The sequence below is a fragment of the Mesoplodon bidens genome (genome assembly GCF_964165515.1).
Source record: "Mesoplodon bidens genome assembly, chromosome: 3".
In the NCBI taxonomy this organism is placed as follows: Eukaryota; Metazoa; Chordata; class Mammalia; order Artiodactyla; family Ziphiidae; genus Mesoplodon; species Mesoplodon bidens.
Genome location: NC_138178.1, coordinates 30,757,238 through 30,777,256, shown reverse-complemented (window position 1 = coordinate 30,777,256; position 20,019 = coordinate 30,757,238). Strand labels below are relative to the sequence as shown.

Below are 20,019 nucleotides of genomic sequence, written 5' to 3'. Positions count from 1 at the left end.
GGAGTTACAGAACAGAGAACAGGTGGCTGCCAAAGGGAAAGGAACAGGTGAGACAGATCAAACAAACTTCCAGTTGCAAAATAAATGAGTCATGGGTATGAAATGTATGGTGCAGGAAACATAGTAACTACCTAGTATCTTTGTATGGTGACATATCATAACTGGACTTATCCTGGTGACCATTTTGAAATGTAGAGAAATATAGAATCACCATGTTGTATAACAGGAACTAACAGTGTTATAGGTCAATTATACTTGAAAAACAAACAAATTTATAGAAAAAGAGGTCAGATTTGTGGCTACAAAGGTGACAGGGGGTGGGGGGATTGGATGAGGGCAATCAAAAAGTACAAATTAGGGGTTCCCTGGTGGCACAGTGGTTGAGAATCCGACTGTCAAGGCAGGGGACACGGGTTCGATCCCTGGTCTGGGAAGATCCCACATGCCGCGGAGCAACTAAGCCCGTGTGCCACAACTACTGAGCCTGAACTCTAGAGCCCGCGAGCCACAACTACTGAAGCTGGCATGCCTAGAGCCTGTGCTCCGCAACAAGTGATGCCACCGCAATGAGAAGCCCGCGCACCACAATGAAGAGTAGTCCCCACAACTAGAGAAAGCCTACACGCAGCAACAAAGACCCAATGCAGGCAAAAATAAAATAATTAATTAATTTTTTTTTAAGTGCAGACTTCCCTTCATAAGATAAATAAGTACTAAGGACATAATGTTCAACAAGATAAATGTAATTAAAGTTGCTGAGAGTAAATCCTAAGAGTTCTCATCACAAGGAAAAAAATTTTTTTTCCATTTCTTTAATTTTGTATCTATATGAGATGATTGATGTCATCATTTCATGAAGTCAAAACATCATGCTGCACACCTTAAACTTACACAGTGCCGTATGTCAATTGTATCTCAGTAAAACTGGGGGGAAGTTACTTTCTCCTGACCCGTCGGTCCTGTGCCAGGATGAACCCTGTCCTGTATTATCTTCCCCTTCAGATGGCTGCATCCCCACACCGGCTGATTAGGCTCTCCTCTATAAATTCATTTTACTTGAAAGAATTCTTTCATTTATTCAGCAATCCTTTCATCTACCTCTTGTTGCCTCAAATTCCATGGAATTTGCTAACACAGGTATCCCAAAACTGTTCTCCGAGATGCCAGTCACTAGGCCTGATTTATAGAGATCAGTGCCACTTCACATCCCCACTCCCACATGCTTTCAGTGTCTCATTTATTTGGTCTTCCTTCCTGGTCTCAGACAATTCGATCCTCTTCCTGCATGAACGACACCCTTTCAGAGGGGCTTATTCTCATCCCTCCCCACCTCCAAGACCTTTCATCAATTACCACCACACCCCCAAGCCAGGTACCAATAACTATAATCTCTCCCTCTTTACCTCCAGTCTGTCCTCTTCCTACTAATCTGCAAATTCATTTTCAATTCCCGTCTCGCTACTCATTTCCAAGCTATCACCTTTTCTCTTCCTTTTGTGACTCACTTTCTTCAAAGGGCTGCTCCACACTTAATACCGCAGCTTCTTACCACCAAGAGTGATCAAAGAAGGCCTCTCTGAGGAAACAACATCGAAGCTAAAGGTCAACAAGGAGCAAGAGGCCAGCATGTGGAAAGGACAGGCAGCCAAGGCCCTGTTATGAATGGAGAAAAGGCTGCCTGCCTTGCTACTCTTGGTGCCCCATGGCTGAGGCCCTTCTCGGGCAGCATTTACTATAAAGCACCCCTCACTGCCTCCCTGAGTCTTACTCTCACCTCTATTTCCATCTCCAACATGTTGTATTAGAAGCAATTCTTTGTGTTAGCACTTCGATCTTCAATCGCTCCCTAGTAAGGTATAAACAAAATAACCAGTTGAGTCCTCAAAGCTTTCCCCGTCACTCCCCTAAGAGAGCGAGCACCACCTGTCTGAAATCTGCACCTGAAGCACCCTCCACCTCAGATGATGTGCGTGATGGCTGTGAATGTGTGTACCCATCGAGCCTACTGAAATTCAAGTTCCCTGAGGAGAAGGTCCTGGCCAGGTCATTAACTGTACCTGTAATGAAGTATTTGCACGTACTAAGTGTTTAACTCATCGAAAAATATCCAATCCTGCTATGATTTCCCATTTATATTATGAGTTAAGTACTATAAACCCACTCAGGCTTGGTAATCATACTTGATTTTAACACTGAAAATTGTGAAACAAAAATTTTGGGAAAAAATACCTACTTCAAAACAGGTCAGCTGAATTAAACATTCAAATATAAAACAAAACAATGAAATTATGTAAGTACTAGAATAAAATATAAGATATATGTTTTTATAACTCTGGTAAGGTAAAGACTTTTGTAAGCATGACACCAAAGGCAGAGCCAATCAAGTGAAAGTCTGACAGATATGACAGGATAAAAATGAAAACATTCCCATGATGATGAAATAAAATGATATAAAAACAAACCAAAAAAACACCGTAAACAACTTACACACACTCACAAAGAAAATGGAAAAACAATATATGCAGTGTATACCACAAAAGGCTAATCATCTTAATACACACAACACTAGTGTGACAGTCATCAACATAAAGACAGGAACAGGCAAAGAAACATAACGGGAAGTATACACACCAGGTGAAGATCAAACCCACTTGTAATTTAAAATACCTCATTTGAAATACTATGTTTAGTCCATCAGTTTGGCAGAGATGTAAGTGTTGATGAAACTGGACCCTCCCAGTACCTTATCGGTTTTCTAATGGGCAAACTGGCAATCCATGTATCAACAGTCATTCACGCCATCTGACTCTAAAAAGCTACTCCTAAGAAGTTATTCTTAAAAAGTAACTGAACAAGTAGATAGAAATATGATAATCTTTATTATTTTTAAATAATAAAGATTATTTAAAAAATAATCTTATTAAAAATAATTTTACTAAGATTATTCTTAAATAATCTTAATTTTTTTTTTGTTTTGTTTTGTGGTATGTGGGCCACTCACTACTGTGGCCTCTCCCGCCGCGGAGCACAGGCTCCGGACGCACAGGCCCAGCGGCCATGGCTCACGGGCCCAGCCGCCCCACAGCATGTGGGATCCTCCCAGATCGGGGCACAAACCCGCGTTCCCTGCATCGGCAATAATTTTAATAAGATTATTTAAAAATAATCTTAATTTTTAAAAAAATACTTGCGGAAATTGGACATTGAAATGCCCATCAGTGAATGCGTTGAGGAAGTGTGCACACACACTGAAATGCTATGCAGCCATGTGGGTAAATACTAAAGTGCTCAGAGTTTATCTCTAGGAAGGTGTTTTCACCCATTTGCTTCATAATGCTTTTTTAGTATGTTCAGAATTTTAGTAAAAATTACACATGTTCACTATGTTATAAACAATCTTTTACTATCTTCTCTTCACCTACTGTTAAACAAAATTAAGCATATTTATGGTAGTTATATTATCAAAGGAGTTCTAACATTTTAATTCAACAGAAAAGAAATTTATTGAGCCTAATGCCCAAGGGGTCTTAGTTTATGGAAAGATATAAACTAAGAACCATCAAAATATAAGAGCCCAGGGCGGGGGAGGGAAGGAGCTGGCTACTCAGAACTGGGGGGAAAAAAAACCATATATAGTGACCTGAGGTTCTGGTTATGGCAGGAGATGAGTTAAGAAAGACATCCTACAATGAAAGGCCACATTCTAAGACACTACGGTTTTATTCTCAATGATGAAAACTTAGCGTATGTTGATGACGTAACCCACTCTCTTCAGATGCAGGAATGAACAGCTACCCTCTGCTGACTGAACACGCTTCCACTCAACCCTCCTACAGCTTCTCCCTGAAGAGCAAACTACTTGCCCAATCTTCCTGAGTTCCACCTTTCCAAATGATGTAGCGAAGCACAGTGAGAGAAAAACTCATCCTTCTTACATGTGCTATTTCAAATACATAACAGGTTTTGGACTGTTTCTTACAAAATAATTTCTATGGTTTGAAAAGTCTGAAGTGTAGGAGTACAACTTTCTTGGTTGTATTATTGATGTGGGGCATGTGTACTAAACATTTTGCATGGAAAAACACAACAGTTCAATATTCCAAAGAATGAAGCTGGAGCTATGGTGAAGCTCACAACCTCAGACACAGGGAGAAAAATCCAATTTACCTAAGGTGCTCACCTTGGAATATGCAGTGACTCATCTGAAGAACACTTATTCAATTTATAAAAACCAACAAATATAAAAATTAGCAATTTGCTTCTGTAAATGCTACAATCTCATATTATAAAAACTGTTTAAAAATTGTACCATCAACTAGCCAGTCTGTACACGAACTGCAATTTAAAACAACACTAGAGTTCCAGATGTAAAAATACGGTTACAACAAAAAGCTGTGAAAACACATGCACAGTAGAAGATGGCTGTCATCTGGAATGCAGTAACTAAACTCTGGGTCTACTGCCACATGAGAAAACTCACTTAACCAGCAAGGACACTGGTGCGGAGATGAGCCATACGGCACAGCAGCCTACAAAAGGTGAGAGGGCCTCCAACTGTGGGTGTACAGTCTCAGGAAATACCCCTTCTGGCTCTCATCATAGCTCCCAGAGGTCAAAACACCATGCAGGCCTCCTCACTCCAGCCCTCTCCTTTCTGTTGGGTCCACTGTGGCTCTGACTGTCTGCTGCAAAGTAGAAAGGTTCTCAGTGGACAAGGCAGGACAAACCATGTAGCCGCCAGTCTCTTCCTCCTACTCTACACACCTGAGCTAACGCCTCAAGCAGTACCTTAATTAGTCCTTTCAGAGTTTAGATAAGGCAGAAACAGGGGCAGCAAAGTGGTTAATGTGCTCCTCTATGCATCGATAGATATAATTTTTTTTTTTTGGCCTCGTGGCATGTGGGATCCTAGTTCCCCGACCAGGGATCAAACCTGTGATCCCTGCAGTGGAAGCACAGAGTACTAATCGCTGGACCACCAGGGAAGTCCCTATGTAGATATAATTTTACGTAAGACTTTAACATTAAATCCATTCTCTGCTACATGTGCCTAGTTTTAAATGAAACAGAAGAGTCTAGCAATATATTAAAAAAACATATGAACTCTAAAAACAAAAAACCGAAAAAAAACAAAACTCACAGAACAACCAAAAAAATAAACCCTGGGGCCTCCCTGGTGGCGCAGTGGTTGAGAGTCCGCCTGCCGATGCAGGGGACGCGGGTTCGTGCCCCGGTCTGGGAGGATCCCACATGCCGCGGAGCGGCTGGGCCCGTGAGCCATGGCCGCTGGGCCTGCGCGTCCGGAGCCTGTGCTCCGCAATGGGAGAGGCCACAGCAGTGAGAGGCCCACATACCGCAAAAAGAAAAAAAAATAAAATAAAATAAAATAAATAAAATAAACCCTTACCACTCTCTCTTTCCTCAAACTATATCACAGTAAAAAAGTAGCAACAATATATGTGTTCAAGGGACAACATAAAATTTGTCCACTGAACAAAACCTATAACAGAAAATACTTTAAACTGACTATACGCCAAGATTCAGTCTAATTTAAGTATTTTTTTAAAAAGGAAGCATTAAGCCATAAAGAGGTAACCATTCAACCAGGAGCTCCTTCCTTTCTTTTTCAATCAAAAAAAATCCTGGTATCTGAGCTTTAAGAAAATACACACCAGTGACAAAACATACCACCAGTATTAGAAGAAAGAAACATTCTTACTTGTAAACAACTAACTTTAGAACTGTTCCAGATTTTATTTTCTTAAATGGGAAGAATGAATTCAAACACCAAAAACATACCAACAGTAAAGTTGGTATCTTTATAAAATTAAAGGTAAAAAACACTTACAATTTTTGCATTTTTTCCACTTTTCCTTAGTTGCTGAACAGCAAAAGCATGTTCAACATTATCCATCGAAACGCCATTAACCATCGCGACTCGGTCATTTTCCCTAAGGAAAAAAAGTGACCAAAATAATATGTTAGATGAAACCATACAAATAAGTTTATAAAGATATTTTCAAGATAGGATCTTTAAAAGATATTCTAATTATGGGCTAATTAATCTGTCTTCAGATCAATGATAAAATAATGTCCAGCTATTTAATTTCAAATCCCCCACAAAAAATGTTTAGCACTTGTAACTAACCACAGGTCATTAATTTTTTAACTATTAACACAATGTTTCCCAAAAGGACTGAACAGGTACCACAATACACAAAATGACTTCTGGTGGTATAGTTACAGGCATTCAATGATACTAAGTCATAAGGCTGGAAAAAGTTATTCCTTCTTTAAAGATAAAGTCTTTCTCCTTCCAATTTTCTTTCAGTCCTCTACTCATACTCTCGTTTTTTTGCTAGTGTATCTTTTGCCTCTCTTTTGTCTTGCTAATCTTCTTGTTGAACAAAAACGCTAAGACTCAGGGTGAGAGGCTCCTGAAGGCTAGATTCTACCCCAAACTGAGTAACAAGTTTTCTTTTCACTATCTTTATTTTTTACAGTGACCTTCTATTTAAGTTAAGTGATACTAGCTTTCCATATATGACAGAGATAAGCATAAATGCATATTAATTTAGAAAAATCACTAGCATGGCATGCCAGTGGCTGAGGGTAGGAAACATGCTTACTGCAGCTGCCCTTCTGCAGGTCCTCCTTTAAGCACATCTGAAATCACTATCGAGGTTTCCCCACTCTGGAAATGAGGATTATCTCTTCCACCAGATATTGCAATTCCAAATCCAAATCCAGGAGCCTAAAGTAATAATTATAGTAAAATGTTATGATGTCATACTCTACAATCTAAAAAAGTTCAAATATAAAAATTACAATCCTATTACAAAATGCTCACTCACTTGTATGGAAACACATCAGAATGACCTATCCTGGTATGGGAATGCAGGCTTTAATAAATTTAATGCTGGGCATAACAAAATATTGAAAACTGTCAATTACATGAATGTTCTTTAAGAACTAAAACACATTTTAAAATTCTGAACACTGAAATCCTGAATTCATTTTTGCTTATCAGAAGGGTTCCTGAGGGAACTGGCAGTGCCCCCCTGTGATCATCACAAACACTGGCAACTGATTTGTAGAATGACAGATTTAATAAGCATATAAACCGGGTGCCATTTTATATAATAAAATATCAACAGCTGTGAAAATCAACTTCCTTCACTTACCCTAAAAATCTCTACTGAAGTAATACACTGTAATGTCTTATGCACACTGCATACAATAGAAAGTATACATTAATCATATCAAGCATTTTTAAATTACTTATATTTTTAATTAAACAAAATCATAATTAATTATATACTTCTAAATGAGCTGAAAATCTTTACCACAGTGACTAAGGACAGCCCAGCACAAAAAAAAATCAAAATACTACCAAGTTATTTAAAAATTACCTAATCTCGCTTTTTTCACGAAGATGGCGCCAAAGGCGAAGAAGGAAGCCCCTGCCCCTCCCAAAGCCGAAGCCAAAGCAAAGGCTTTGAAGGCCAAGAAAGCAGTGCTGAAAGGCGTACACAGCCACAAAAAAAAGAAGATCTGGACGTCACCCACCTTCCGACGGCCCAAAACACTGCAGCTCAGGAGGCAGCCCACATATCCTCGGAAGAGCGCCCCTAGGAGAAACAAGCTTGACCACTATGCCATCATCAAGTTTCCCCTCACCACCGAGTCAGCCATGAAGAAAATAGAAGACAACAACACACTGGTGTTCACTGTGGATGTCAAGGCCAACAAGCATCAAATTAAACAGGCTGTGAAGAAGCTCTATGACATTGACGTGGCTAAGGTCAACACCCTAGTCAGGCCTGATGGAGAGAAGAAGGCATATGTTCGACTGGCTCCTGACTATGATGCTTTGGATGTTGCCAACAAAATTGTGATCATCTAAACTGAGTCCAGCTGGCTAATTCTAAATATAGAAGTTTTCACTCTAAAAAAATAATTAAATAAAAATAAAAATTACCTAATCTCAAAGAAATCCACACCATTCCCTAGAAAGGAAATGAAGTATTCAGAGTAGTCTAAAAGAAACAGCCAATATTCTCCTAGGGCTCCAGAATCAAAAAATCAGAGGCTATGTTTTCATATAACGTTGTACTACACTATGCTCTACAATCTAAACCACCTGAGGACAAAGGTAACAACTTCCTTCCACTACTGTCCCATCCACAAAGAAGACCACGCCCACCATGGACAGGGGATACATCACGACCACCCCTTTCACCCCAAAGTCTACTGAAATAGCCAAAGAAGAAGAAAAGAGAAAAACTCTTCTTAAAAAAGAATAAACACCAGCAATTCCACACCTAGGTATATAACCAAGAGAAATGAAAACGTGTGCAAACAGATTTATACCCACACACAGCAGCATTTATTAACAGCCAAAAACTGCAAATAACCCAAATGTCTATCAAATGATGAATGGATAAATAAAATATGGTATATCCATTAAATGAATTATCTGCAATAGAAAGGAATGAAGTACTGATACATGCTACAAAATGGGGAACATAGAAAACATGATGCTATCTAAAAGAAGCCAACCATAAAAGACCAAACACACCATACAATTCCTCTTAGATAAAACGTTCAGAAAAGACCAATCTGTATGAAACAGAAAACAGACTGGTGATTGTCAACGGCTGGGGTGTAGAAAGGGATGGAGACATTGGGGAGGGATGGTTTATGAGTAACATTATTCTTTTTAGGGTGACGGAATGCTTAAAAAGTGACTCTGGTGATGGTCTTACAGATCTGTGAATATACTAAAAATCACTAAATTGTACATTTAAAGGGTGAATTGTATGGTATGTGAATTATATTGCAATAAAAGCTAATACTCCCCAGAAAAGGTTAATGTGAAAAAACAAATAAACAGGAAAGCATCTGGGTGGCAGAAGACAATGGCAACTGCCTGAATCTGTGTCTCCAAAATAATACAAAACAGATCACTACACAAAACCATACCCTTAATACAGCTCAAAACCAGAGAATATGCAAATTTCAAAATAGCTAGAAATAGGCCTAAAATTTCAAAAATAAAATGATTAGAAAGAAAATAACTATTAGCACACAATCAGAAAACATAAGAGACTACAGAACAAGTTCAAATAAATTTGAAAACTTAGATAAAACAGATAATTTTGTAGGGAAATACAGATTATTGAAATTGACTCTATTAGAAATAAAGACTTAAGCAACCCCATCGCTGAAGAGGAAACAGAGATAGTTATGACAGAATTATCCCACAAAAAACACCAGGCACAGATGATTTCACAGGGAATTCTACCAAAACATCAATATCCAGATAGCCTTGATGCTCCATAAATTGTTCCAGAGCATCCTAACATGAAGGAAAGCTTCTCTTTTCAAGAAGCAATTATAATATTGATATCTAAATCTGATCGTGACTATCCACGATAAAGACAGGGCTTCTCTGGTGGCACAGTGGTTAAGAACCCACCTGCCAATGCAGGGGACACGAGTTTGAGCCCTGGTCTGGGAAGATCTCACATGCCACAGAGCAACTAAGTCCGTGCACCACAACTACTGAGCCTGTGCTCTAGAGCCCACACACCACAACTACTGAAGCCCGCACACCTAGAGCCCGTGCTCCGCAACAAGAGAAGCCACCACAATGAGAAGCCCAAGCACTGCAACAAGAGTAGCCCCTGCTTACTGCAACTACAGCAAGCCCACGCACAGCAACGAAGACCCATCACAGCCAAAAATTTTAAAAACAAATTAATTAATTAATTTTAAAAAGACAGAGCCCTCCTCCAAATACTAAAGCCTAACATCATTTATAAAGGCCAACACCATACAAATATTCCACGACAAGGTGATTTATTTCCAAGACTGTTGTATTAGGAAAGCCACTGTATAGGAGACCCTATTAATAAAACTAGAGAAAAAAATTCAGAGATTATATCCACAGACCCTGGAAAGGCCTTTGACAAAATCCAACATTCACGACCAAGGGAAAGAAAAATTCAAGAAAATACTTTCAATCTGTTTTGATATTTCATTTTATGTTAAAGTACATGAAGAACCTTACCCACACACATAGTTGAAAAGGAGAGGAGTTATTTTAGTAAACCTTTTAGATAATTATGGATATTCATGTTTGAGTTTATATCGGTAAGTGATAGTTTCTTAATGGGTGGCTACAATGTGCAACCTGAAACCGTATCAGTGGACTTTTTGTACTTACTCTGTTACATGAATACCCATCCACTGGCCTATTTTGCACTTTGAATGGATTATTTTATCCAACGTGATTTTATAATAGCATGTCTTGGTCATTTGGAAAATATTTAGGTAAATCTTTCAAATGATGACATGTTTCACCACTATATAATATTTTTTAAAAATCATACTTTAATATCACCACCAATGCAATCAAAGTCTTTAAGTAGTGAAAAGTACTGAGCTCATCTCATAGTGGCAGATAAATGTTTTCCAAATTTTAATTTTTGTTTTAGAATTCAATTTTCTTCATTGGCAACAACTATTATCAGAATTGTTTTCCTTGAAGCAACAGGTACTCACTTGAGAAAAATGTTTGTCAAATATTCCAGTCTGGATAACCATTCCTTCAAGTAAAAGTGGTGTTACACACACAAATACACAGCTGACTGAGGTTCCAATTCAAACAATCATGCAAGTACTTCAGTATAAAGCAGAAATGCCTTATGCATATTTCCCATTTCAATATACAGATTATTTTTAAAATGTCTATTCCAAAGCTGACGTGTGGTAAAATTAGTAATTTTTACTGCTCTGAGTTATTCTGCAGCAAAACTGGGATTGTTCTTATAAACTGTGAGTAAGCCCAGAACTACTAGGATGGTTTGGGGCTATGAGGCCAGTTTTACCTCATACCACTGCTTCTGTACCTTCACTACGACTATCAACACAGTGAAAAAGACAAATAACATTTTTGTGTTGTTATGAAAATAGTTTGTCCTAAGCATAAAAAGACTTCAGAGATCTTTTGGGGTCCTCAGCCCATACATTGATATTAAAAAAACACTGAAAAAAGAGCAAAAAAAAAAAAAAACCCGAAACAAACAAACAAAAAAACCCAATGAAGCAATTTACAAAAGATATGAAATGTTAAAACTCATAAGAAACACAAATTAAAACCACACAGAGAATGGTAAAAATTAAAGTACAACAACACATTTTGTTGAGGAGGCTGTAGAAAAATGGGCACCACTGCTAATGGGCATGCAAACTGCTACAATTCTTTAGGAGAGGAATTTGGCAATCCTAACAAAATTACAAAAGCATTTATGTATGTATGTATGTATGCATTTATTTATTTATATTTTTGGCTGCGTCAGGTCTTAGTTGTGGCACGCGGGCTCCAGAGCATGGGCTCCGTTGTTGCGGCACACAGGCTCTCTAGTTGTGGCACAGGGACTCAAGTAGTTGCGGCACAGCATGTGGGATCTTAGTTCCCCGACCAGGGATCAAACCCAACCCGCGTCCCATGCGTTGGAAGGAGGCTTCTTAACCACTGGGCAACCAGGGAAGTCCTCAAAAGCACTCTATCCTTCAACAGAGTGAACCAGTTTCTAGCAACGTACCCTGAAGATTACATATACAGCTCCAAAATTAAGCAAATACATATGTACATAGTTATTCACTACAGACTGTAACTGCAAATACTGGAAAAAACCTAAAACACCCAAGGGTTACCTCCAGGGCAATTTGGGGAGGGGTGTGTTATTCTTTGGCTTTTTTTCCGTCCTTGGAGGAGGCTAGCACTAATCTTTTATTCTGTATACTTTTATACTGTGCATTTAGATCTTGCTTGATAATTCTTTTATTTAAAAATTAAAAACATAACACAAAAATATTAAAGAAATGCCAAAAACATAAGGACCTTTCAATAAGGAAGGCGGAGGTGAGTAGATACTTCCTAAGATTTGCTTGTGAATAAGTAAGTACAGTCTTGGCTGCATGAGCCAGGCATCAAACACAGGCAGAGCATACTGCTTCCACGCAGCGCCAGCACTCTGTGGGGCATGTCATCCTGCTGGATCAGCGCTGGCTGCAGTTCATTTAATGACTACCCAGGAAGTCTGTGATTCCCAACCCTGTCTGCAGATGAAAATCATTTGGGATCAGTCTCAAAACTGCTTGATGATTTCCAAACCCCCCACCGCACAACAATTAAATAAAACTGGAGGAGGGCAGATGGCAGGCGTTTAAAAAAAAAATCTCCTAAGTGATTCTAACGGGCAGCCAGGGCTGAGAACCTTAGCCTTAAAAGCTTTGTGAATATCAGACCAGGGTGATCATCAAAAACTATAAAAGGTTCGACTATCTCACACTTTCCCTTCCCTCTTAGGGAAGGTTTCTCTCTGAAACCTTTTTAGGCTTAGATCTCCACCACAGTCCTATTTTTGGCCTTTTCAATAGATTTCTTACCTCCATTGCACTACAATTTACCCTCCATCATGTTCAAAGGATTATTATTCTAAAACAAACCCAATTCTGTCATTCCATTGCCCAGAGGTCCAAGTTCCTTAACATGCAATATCCTGAAATGCAACGCCAACTTGCTTCCCAGCACCCCAGTCTTTACCCTAAACACACTTAACTACTGACCCCCACTTAAGCATGCCACGCATCATCAAGTTCCAAGCTTTCACATTTCTTCTCTGCCTAGGATTCCTTTAGCATCACACCCTTCAACATCCAGGTTCAACAACATCTCCTTCATAAAACCAACATAGCTTTTCACAGGCACAAGTGGCCCATCCTGTAGGCTCTCTGACCACATAGACACACTTCTGCTACTTAACACACACCACTGTAAATAGCCTGGGTATCAGAGGTTCATTTGGGAGGGGGTTACATATTCTTCTACATATCCCAGCTGAGTACAACCCTAAAAGGGCCTAACACAAAGTGGCTCATCAATGTTAGGGCACTAAAACAAGTATCTAGCTAATTATTCAGTTTAATTTTAACTCAATTTCCCTTTATAGAGTTGTCTTTTAAAACTCACACTAATTTGAGCACTAAAACCTCATTAGCAGCCAGAGTAGTAGCATGGATTTGGAATTTCTTGAATTTCCAAATAAAAACAAGCAGGGCAACTATACAGCAAACCAAAACCCGTATATACAGCAAAAAAAAAAACCCCACAGGTAACCAACCTGAAGGAGGCAGCTGGGGATGAGCAACACTTATGAGACTTGTGTGTTCCCAAAACCTACTTGGAAAGAAAGCCACAAGGCATCTGACACACCTTAGACCTGAAGAACCCCCCAAATAACTAACAGGTATTTACTGGAAAGAACGGCAGGGCAATTCGAGAACAACAGCTGAAACGGGGAGGGATTTTGCCTCTCCAGTTGTCAGTGACAGCAAGGAGCCTGCAGTAGGGCGTGAATGGGCTAGAGCAGTGTAACCCCTAGGAATTCTCAACACAGACCTGCCAGTGGATTCAGATTAGACAGGGACAGAACAGCAAAAGATGAAAGGGTACAAAAGGCATGGGCCTAGGAAATGTCAGAAAGCAGCAGTTATGTTTCTTTAGTGCATGCACACACACAAGAAAACTAAGCCAATTTCTAGAAGCTCAAGAAAGCTAATTTCCCATAAAATTGAGCAAAAAAGGGATTATGATCAAATCCCTTAGAAAATCACTATAAAACACAATGAGTAGCAGAATATCCCTACAGAAAATGAAAGCATGCCAAAAAGAGTACTCAAAAAAAGAAAAATAAAGGATCAAAACTGTTACTATTCCAGGTAATTCATGGGGAATGGGTGGTCTTTACAACAAATGGTGCTGGAAAAACTAGATACACCATATGCAAAAATTAATGAGATGGATAATAAACCTGGATCATAAAAGCTAAAACTGTAAACTTCTAAAAGAAAACAGGAGAATATGTCGGTGACTTTGGGATTTGCAAAGATTTCTTAGGATATAAAAAGCATTGAGCATAAAACAAACAAAAACAAAAACAAAAACAAAAACCTGTTACTATTACAAAACAAGTGAAAAGGCATTACAAAAATACACAAGACATGGGCTTCCCTGGTGGCGCAGTTGTTGACAGTCTGCCTGCCGATGCAGGGGACACGGGTTCGTGCCCTGGTCTGGGAAGATCCCACATGCCATGGAGTGGCTGGGCCCGTGAGCCATGGCCGCTGAGCCTGTGCGTCCGGAGCCTGTGCTCCACAACGGGAGAGGCCACAACAGTGAGAGGCCCACATACAGCAAAAAAAAAAAAAAAAAAAAATACACAAGACATGAAAGAATATAAATAAGAATTTTAGACAATCACAGAAAGACAGAATCAAAAGGCAGAGGACTTTGTACCAGATGAAGGAACAAGATAAAACACCATAAAAAAAACTAAATGAAGTGGAGATAGGCAACCTTCCAGAAAAAGATTTCAGAATAATGATAGTGAAGATGATCCAGAACCTCGGAAAAAGACTGGAGGCAAAGATCGAAAAGATGAAAGAAATGTCTGACAAAGACCTAGAAGAATTAAAGAACAAACACCTGGAAGAATAAAAGAACAGAGATGAACAATACAATAACTGAAATGAAAAAAAAGAAAGCTGGAGTAGCAATACTCATATCAGATAAAATAGACTTTAAAATAAAGAATTGGGGCTTCCCTGGTGGCGCAGTGGTTGAGAGTCCGCCTGCCGATGCAGGGGACACGGGTTCGTGCCCTGGTCCGGGAAGATCCCACATGCCGCGGAGCGGCTGGGCCCGTGAGCCATGGCCGCTGAGCCTGCGCGTCCGGAGCCTGTGCTCCGCAACGGAAGAGGCCACGGCAGTGAAAGGTCTGCGTACCGCAAAAAAACAAAAACAAAACATAAAATAAAGAATTTACAAGAGACAAGAAGGGACACTATATAATGATCAAGGGATCAATCCAAGAAGAAGATATAACAATTAAAAATATATATGCACCCAACATAGGAGCACCTCAATACATAAGGCAACTGCTAACAGCTATAAAAGAGGAAATCAACAGTACACAATAATAGTGGGGGACTTTAACACCTCACACCAATGGACAGATCATCCAAAATGAAAATAAATAAGAAACAGAAGCTTTAAATGACACAGTAGACCAAACAGATTTAATTGATATTTACAGGACATTCCATCCAAAAACAGCAGATTACACTTTCTTCTCAAGTGCGCACGGAACATTCTCCAGGATAGATCACATCTTGGATCAAAAATCAAGCCTCAGTAAATTTAAGAAAATTGAAATCATATCAAGCATCTTTTCTGACCACAACACTACAAGATTAGAAAAGAATTACAGGAAAAAAGCGTAAAAAACATAAACACATGGAGGCTAAACAATACATTATTAAATAACCAAGAGATCACTGAAGAAATCAAAGAGAAAATCAGAAAGTACCTAGAGACAAATGACAATGAAAACACAACGATCCACAACCTATGGGATGCAGCAAAGGCAGTTCTAAAAGGGAAGTTTATAGCTATACAAGCCTACCTCAAGAAACAAGAAAAATCTCAAACAACCTAAACTTACACTTAAAAGAACTAGAGAAAGAAGAACAAACAAAACCTGAAGTTAGCAGAACGAAAGAAATCATAAAGATCAGAGCAGAAATAAATGAAATAGAAACAAAGAAAACAATAGCAAAGATCAATAAAACTAAAAGCTGGTTCTTTGAGAAGATAAACAAAATTGATAAACCTTTAGCCAGACTCATCAAGAAAAAGAGGGAGAGGACTCAAACCAATAAAATTAGAAATGAAAAAGAAGTTACAACAGATTCCGCAGAAATACAAAGCATCCTAAGAGACTCCTACAAGCAACTCTATGCCAATAAAATGGACAACCTGGAAAAAATGGACAAATTCTTAGAAAGGTATATATAACCTTCCAAGACTGAACCAGGAAGAAATAGAAAATATGAACAGACCAATCACAAGTAATGAAATTGAAACCGTGATTAAAAATCTTCCAACAAACAAAAGTCCAGGACCAGACAGCTTCACAGATGAATTCTATCAAACATTTAGAGAAGAGCTAATACCCATGCTTCTCAAACTCTTCCAAAAAATAGCAGAGGAAGGACCACTCCCAAACTCATTCTATGAGGCCACCATCACCCTGATACCAAAACCAGACAAAGATACCACAAAAAAAGAAAATTATAGATGAATATCACTGATGAATATAGATGCAAAAATCCTCAATAAAATACTAGCAAACAGGATCATACACCATGATCAAGGCGGATTTATCCCAGGGATGCAAGGATTCTTCAATATACGCAAATCAATCAATGTGATACACCATATGAACAAACTGAAGAATAAAAACCATATGATCATCTCAATAGATGCAGAGAAAGCTTTTGACAAAATTCAACACCCATTTATGATAAAAACTCTCCAGAAAGTGGGTATAGAGGGAACCTACCTCAATATAATAAAGGCCATATACAACAAACTCACAGCAAACATCATTCTCAAAGGTGAAAAACTGAAATCATTTCCTCTAGATCAGGAACAAGACAAGGATGTCCACTCTCGCCACTATTATTCAACATCATTTTGGAAGTCCTAGCCATGGCAATCAGAGAAGAAAAAGAAATAAAAGCAATACAAATTGGAAAAGAAGAAGTAAAACTGTCACTGTTTGCAGATGACACTATACTATACATAGAGAATCTTAAAGATGCCACCAGAAAACTACTAGAGCTAATCAATGAATTTGGTAAAGTTGCAGGATACAAAATTAATGTACAGAAATCTCTTGCATTCCTATTAACAACAAAAGATCAGAAAGAGAAATTAAGGAAACAGTCCCATTCACCATTGCAACAAAAAGAATAAAATACCTAGGAATAAACCTACCTAAGGAGGTAAAAGACCTGTACTCAGAAAACTGTAACACACTGATGAAAGAAATCAAAGATGACACAAACAGATGGAGAGATATACCATGTTCTTGGATTGGAAGAATCAATATTGTGAAAATGACTATACTACACAAAGCAATCCACAGATTCAATGCAATCTCTATCAAATTACCAGTGGCATTTTTTTTTTTTTTTTGGTACGTGGGCCTCTCAATGCTGTGGCCTCTCCCGCTGTGGAGCACAGGCTCCGGACGCGCAGGCTCAGCGGCCATGGCTCACGGGCCCAGCCGCTCCGCGGCATGTGGGATCCTCCCGGACCGGGGCCCGAACCCGCGTCCCCTGCATCGGCAGGCGGACTCTCAACCACTGCGCCACCAGGGAAGCCCACCAGTGGCATTTTTTACAGAACTAGAACAAAAAATCTTAAAATCTGCATGGAGACACAAAAGACCCCAAATAGCCAAAGCAGTCTTGAGGGAAAAAATCGGAGCTGGAGGAATCAGACTCCCTGACTTCAGACTATACTACAAAGCTACAGTACTGAAGACAATATGGGGCCTTCCCTGGTGGCGCAGTGGTTAAGAAACCACCTGCCAATGCAGGGAACACAGGTTCGAGCCCTGGTCCAGGAAGATCCCACATGCCAAGGAGCAACTAAGCCGGTGCGCACCACAACTACTGAACCTGTGCTCTAGAGCCCACGAGCCACAGCTACTGAGCCTGCACACCTCGAGCCCATGCTCCACAACAAGAGAAGCCACCGCAATGAGGAGCCTGTGCACCGCAACGAAGAGTGGCACCCACTCGCCGCAACAAGAGAAAACCCTCACGCAGCAGTGAAGACCCAATGCAGCCATAAATAAATTAAATTAAATTAAATTAAATTAAATTAAATTAAAAATTTGAAAAAAAAGACAATATGGTACTGGCAAAAGAACAGAAATGTAGATCAGTGGAACAGGATAGAAAGCCCAGAGATAAACCCACGCACCTATGGTCAACTAATCTATGACAAAGGTGGCAAGGATATACAATGGAGAAAAGACAGTCTCTTCAGTAAGTGGTGCTGGGAAAACTAAACAGCTACATGTAAAAGAATGATATTAGAACACTCCTTAACACCATACACAAAAATAAACTAAAAATAGATTAGAGACCTAAATGTAAGACTGGACACTATAAAACTCTTAGAGGAAAACATAGGAAGAACTCTCTTTGACATAAATCACAGCAAGATCTTTTTTGATCCACCTCCTAGAGTAACGGAAATAAAAACAAAAATAAACAAATGGGACCTAATGAAACTTCAAAGCTTTTGCAAAGCAAAGGAAACTACAAACAAGATGAAGAGAAAACCCTCAGAATGGGAGAAAATATTTGCAAACGAATCAACGGACAAAGGATTAATCTCCAAAATATATAAACAGCTCATGCAGCTCAATATTTAAAAAAACAAACAACCCAATCAAGAAATGGACAGAAGACCTAAATAGACATTTCTCCAAAGAAGACTTACAGATGGCCAAGAAGCACATGAAAAGCTGCTCAACATCACTCATTATTAGAGAAATGCAAATCAAAACTACAATGAGCTATCACCTCACACCAGTTAGAATGGGCATCATAAGAAAATCTACAAACAACAGATGCTTGAGAGGGTGTGGAGAAAAGAGAACCCTCGTGCACTTTTGGTGGGAATGTAAATTGATACAGCCACTATGGAGAACACTATGGACATTCCTTAAAAAACTAAAATAGAATTACCGTATGACCCAGCAATCCCACTACTGGGCATATACCCAGAGAAAACCATAATTCAAAAAGACACATGCACCCCAATGTTCACTGCAGCACTATTTACAATAGCCAGGTCATGGAAACAACCTAAATGCCCATTAACAGACGAATGGATAAAGAAGATGTGGTACATATATACAAAGGAATATTACTCAGCCATAAAAAGGAATGAAATTGGGTCATTTGTAGAGACGTGGATAGAGCTAGAGACTATCATACAGAGTGAAGTAAGTCAGAAAGAGAAAAACAAATATCGTATATTAACGCATATATGTGGAACCTAATAAAATGGTACAGATAAACTGGTTTGCAGGGCAGAAACAGAGACACAGATGTAGAGAACAAACGTATGGACAGTAAGGGGGGAAAGTGGTGGGGGCGGTGGGATGAATTGGGAGATTGGGATTGACATGTATACACTAATATGTATAAAACAGATAACTAATAAGAACCTGCTGTGTAAAAAATAAAATAAAATTCAAAAACTCAAAGAATAAAAAAAAAGAATTTTAAGAATTCAGAAATGAGGCTGACAAAATTCAAGAGTAAATTAGAAATTTTAAAAAGCCATTTTAGATAGGAACACAAATAAACATAATACCATGAAAGAAACAGAAAGTAAAAAAGAAATCTTTCATAAAACTTTTAAAGAAATGTTTCAGGAGATTTTTTAAAAAGGATTTGAGAGAAAATTACAAATAATGAAGACAGGCAAAAGAGATACAACACACGGATAATAGGAATAGCTAAAGACTAAACTGAAATAGTGGAAAAAAATAGTAAAACTAAAATTAAACAAAGAACTTTCCTAATATATGTATTTTATATATCCTTCCATATATATATATATATATATATGTTTTGTTTTGTTTTTTGCGGTACGCGGGCCTCTCACTGCTGTGGCCTCTCCCGTTGCGGAGCACAGGCTCCAGATGCGCAGGCCCAGCGGCCATGGCTCACGGGCCCAGCCGCTCCGCGGCATGTGGGATCTTCCCAGACCGGGGCACGAACCCATGTCCCTGCATCGGCAGGCGGACTCTCAACCACTGCGCCACCAGGGAAGCCCCCATATATTTTTATATATAATTGAAACTGTATACTCAAAGGACACAAATCACTGTAGATACCTGAGAATATCAATTCAGAGGAAATGCCAAAATATATTCAAATAAAATGACTAGATTTTAAGGCAGAAGACTCTCTGGCATCTAGGCAAAAAGAGCTATAATTTAAAAAGAAATATAAATTAGACTATCATCACACTTGGGTAGCAACACATTATGCCAAAAATAACATAGGTGAGAT

At 39.0% G+C, this 20,019-nt stretch overlaps 2 protein-coding genes across 10 annotated transcripts in view; one reads left to right on the top strand and one right to left on the bottom strand.

Moving 5' to 3' along the window:
- Window positions 1-20,019, bottom strand: part of TJP1 (tight junction protein 1) — a gene marked incomplete at its 5' end in the record, with an annotated part of 254,313 nt that overhangs the window by 60,079 nt on the left and 174,215 nt on the right. For 8 of the 9 annotated variants that reach the window (XM_081227283.1, XM_081227284.1, XM_081227285.1 and 5 more), the window contains 2 exons: window positions 5,849-5,951; window positions 6,630-6,754. In XM_081227283.1, coding sequence (XP_081083409.1) covers window positions 5,849-5,951; window positions 6,630-6,754 — 228 coding nt within the window. Of the gene's footprint in view, window positions 1-5,848; window positions 5,952-6,629; window positions 6,755-7,569; window positions 7,648-20,019 lie in introns of those variants that run through there. The other variant, XM_081227288.1, reaches the window with a different exon arrangement.
- LOC308613595 (large ribosomal subunit protein uL23-like) lies at window positions 7,191-8,234 on the top strand. Its single transcript, XM_081227299.1, has one exon. The coding sequence runs from the start codon at window positions 7,436-7,438 to the stop codon at window positions 7,904-7,906; it is 471 nt and encodes a 156-aa protein (XP_081083425.1). The 5' UTR covers window positions 7,191-7,435; the 3' UTR covers window positions 7,907-8,234.

What these genes read in the sequence shown, in the direction of transcription:
- LOC308613595 (XM_081227299.1), top strand. Translation starts at nt 7,436, where the DNA reads ATGGCGCCAAAGGCGAAGAAGGAAGCCCCTGCCCCTCCCAAAGCCGAA.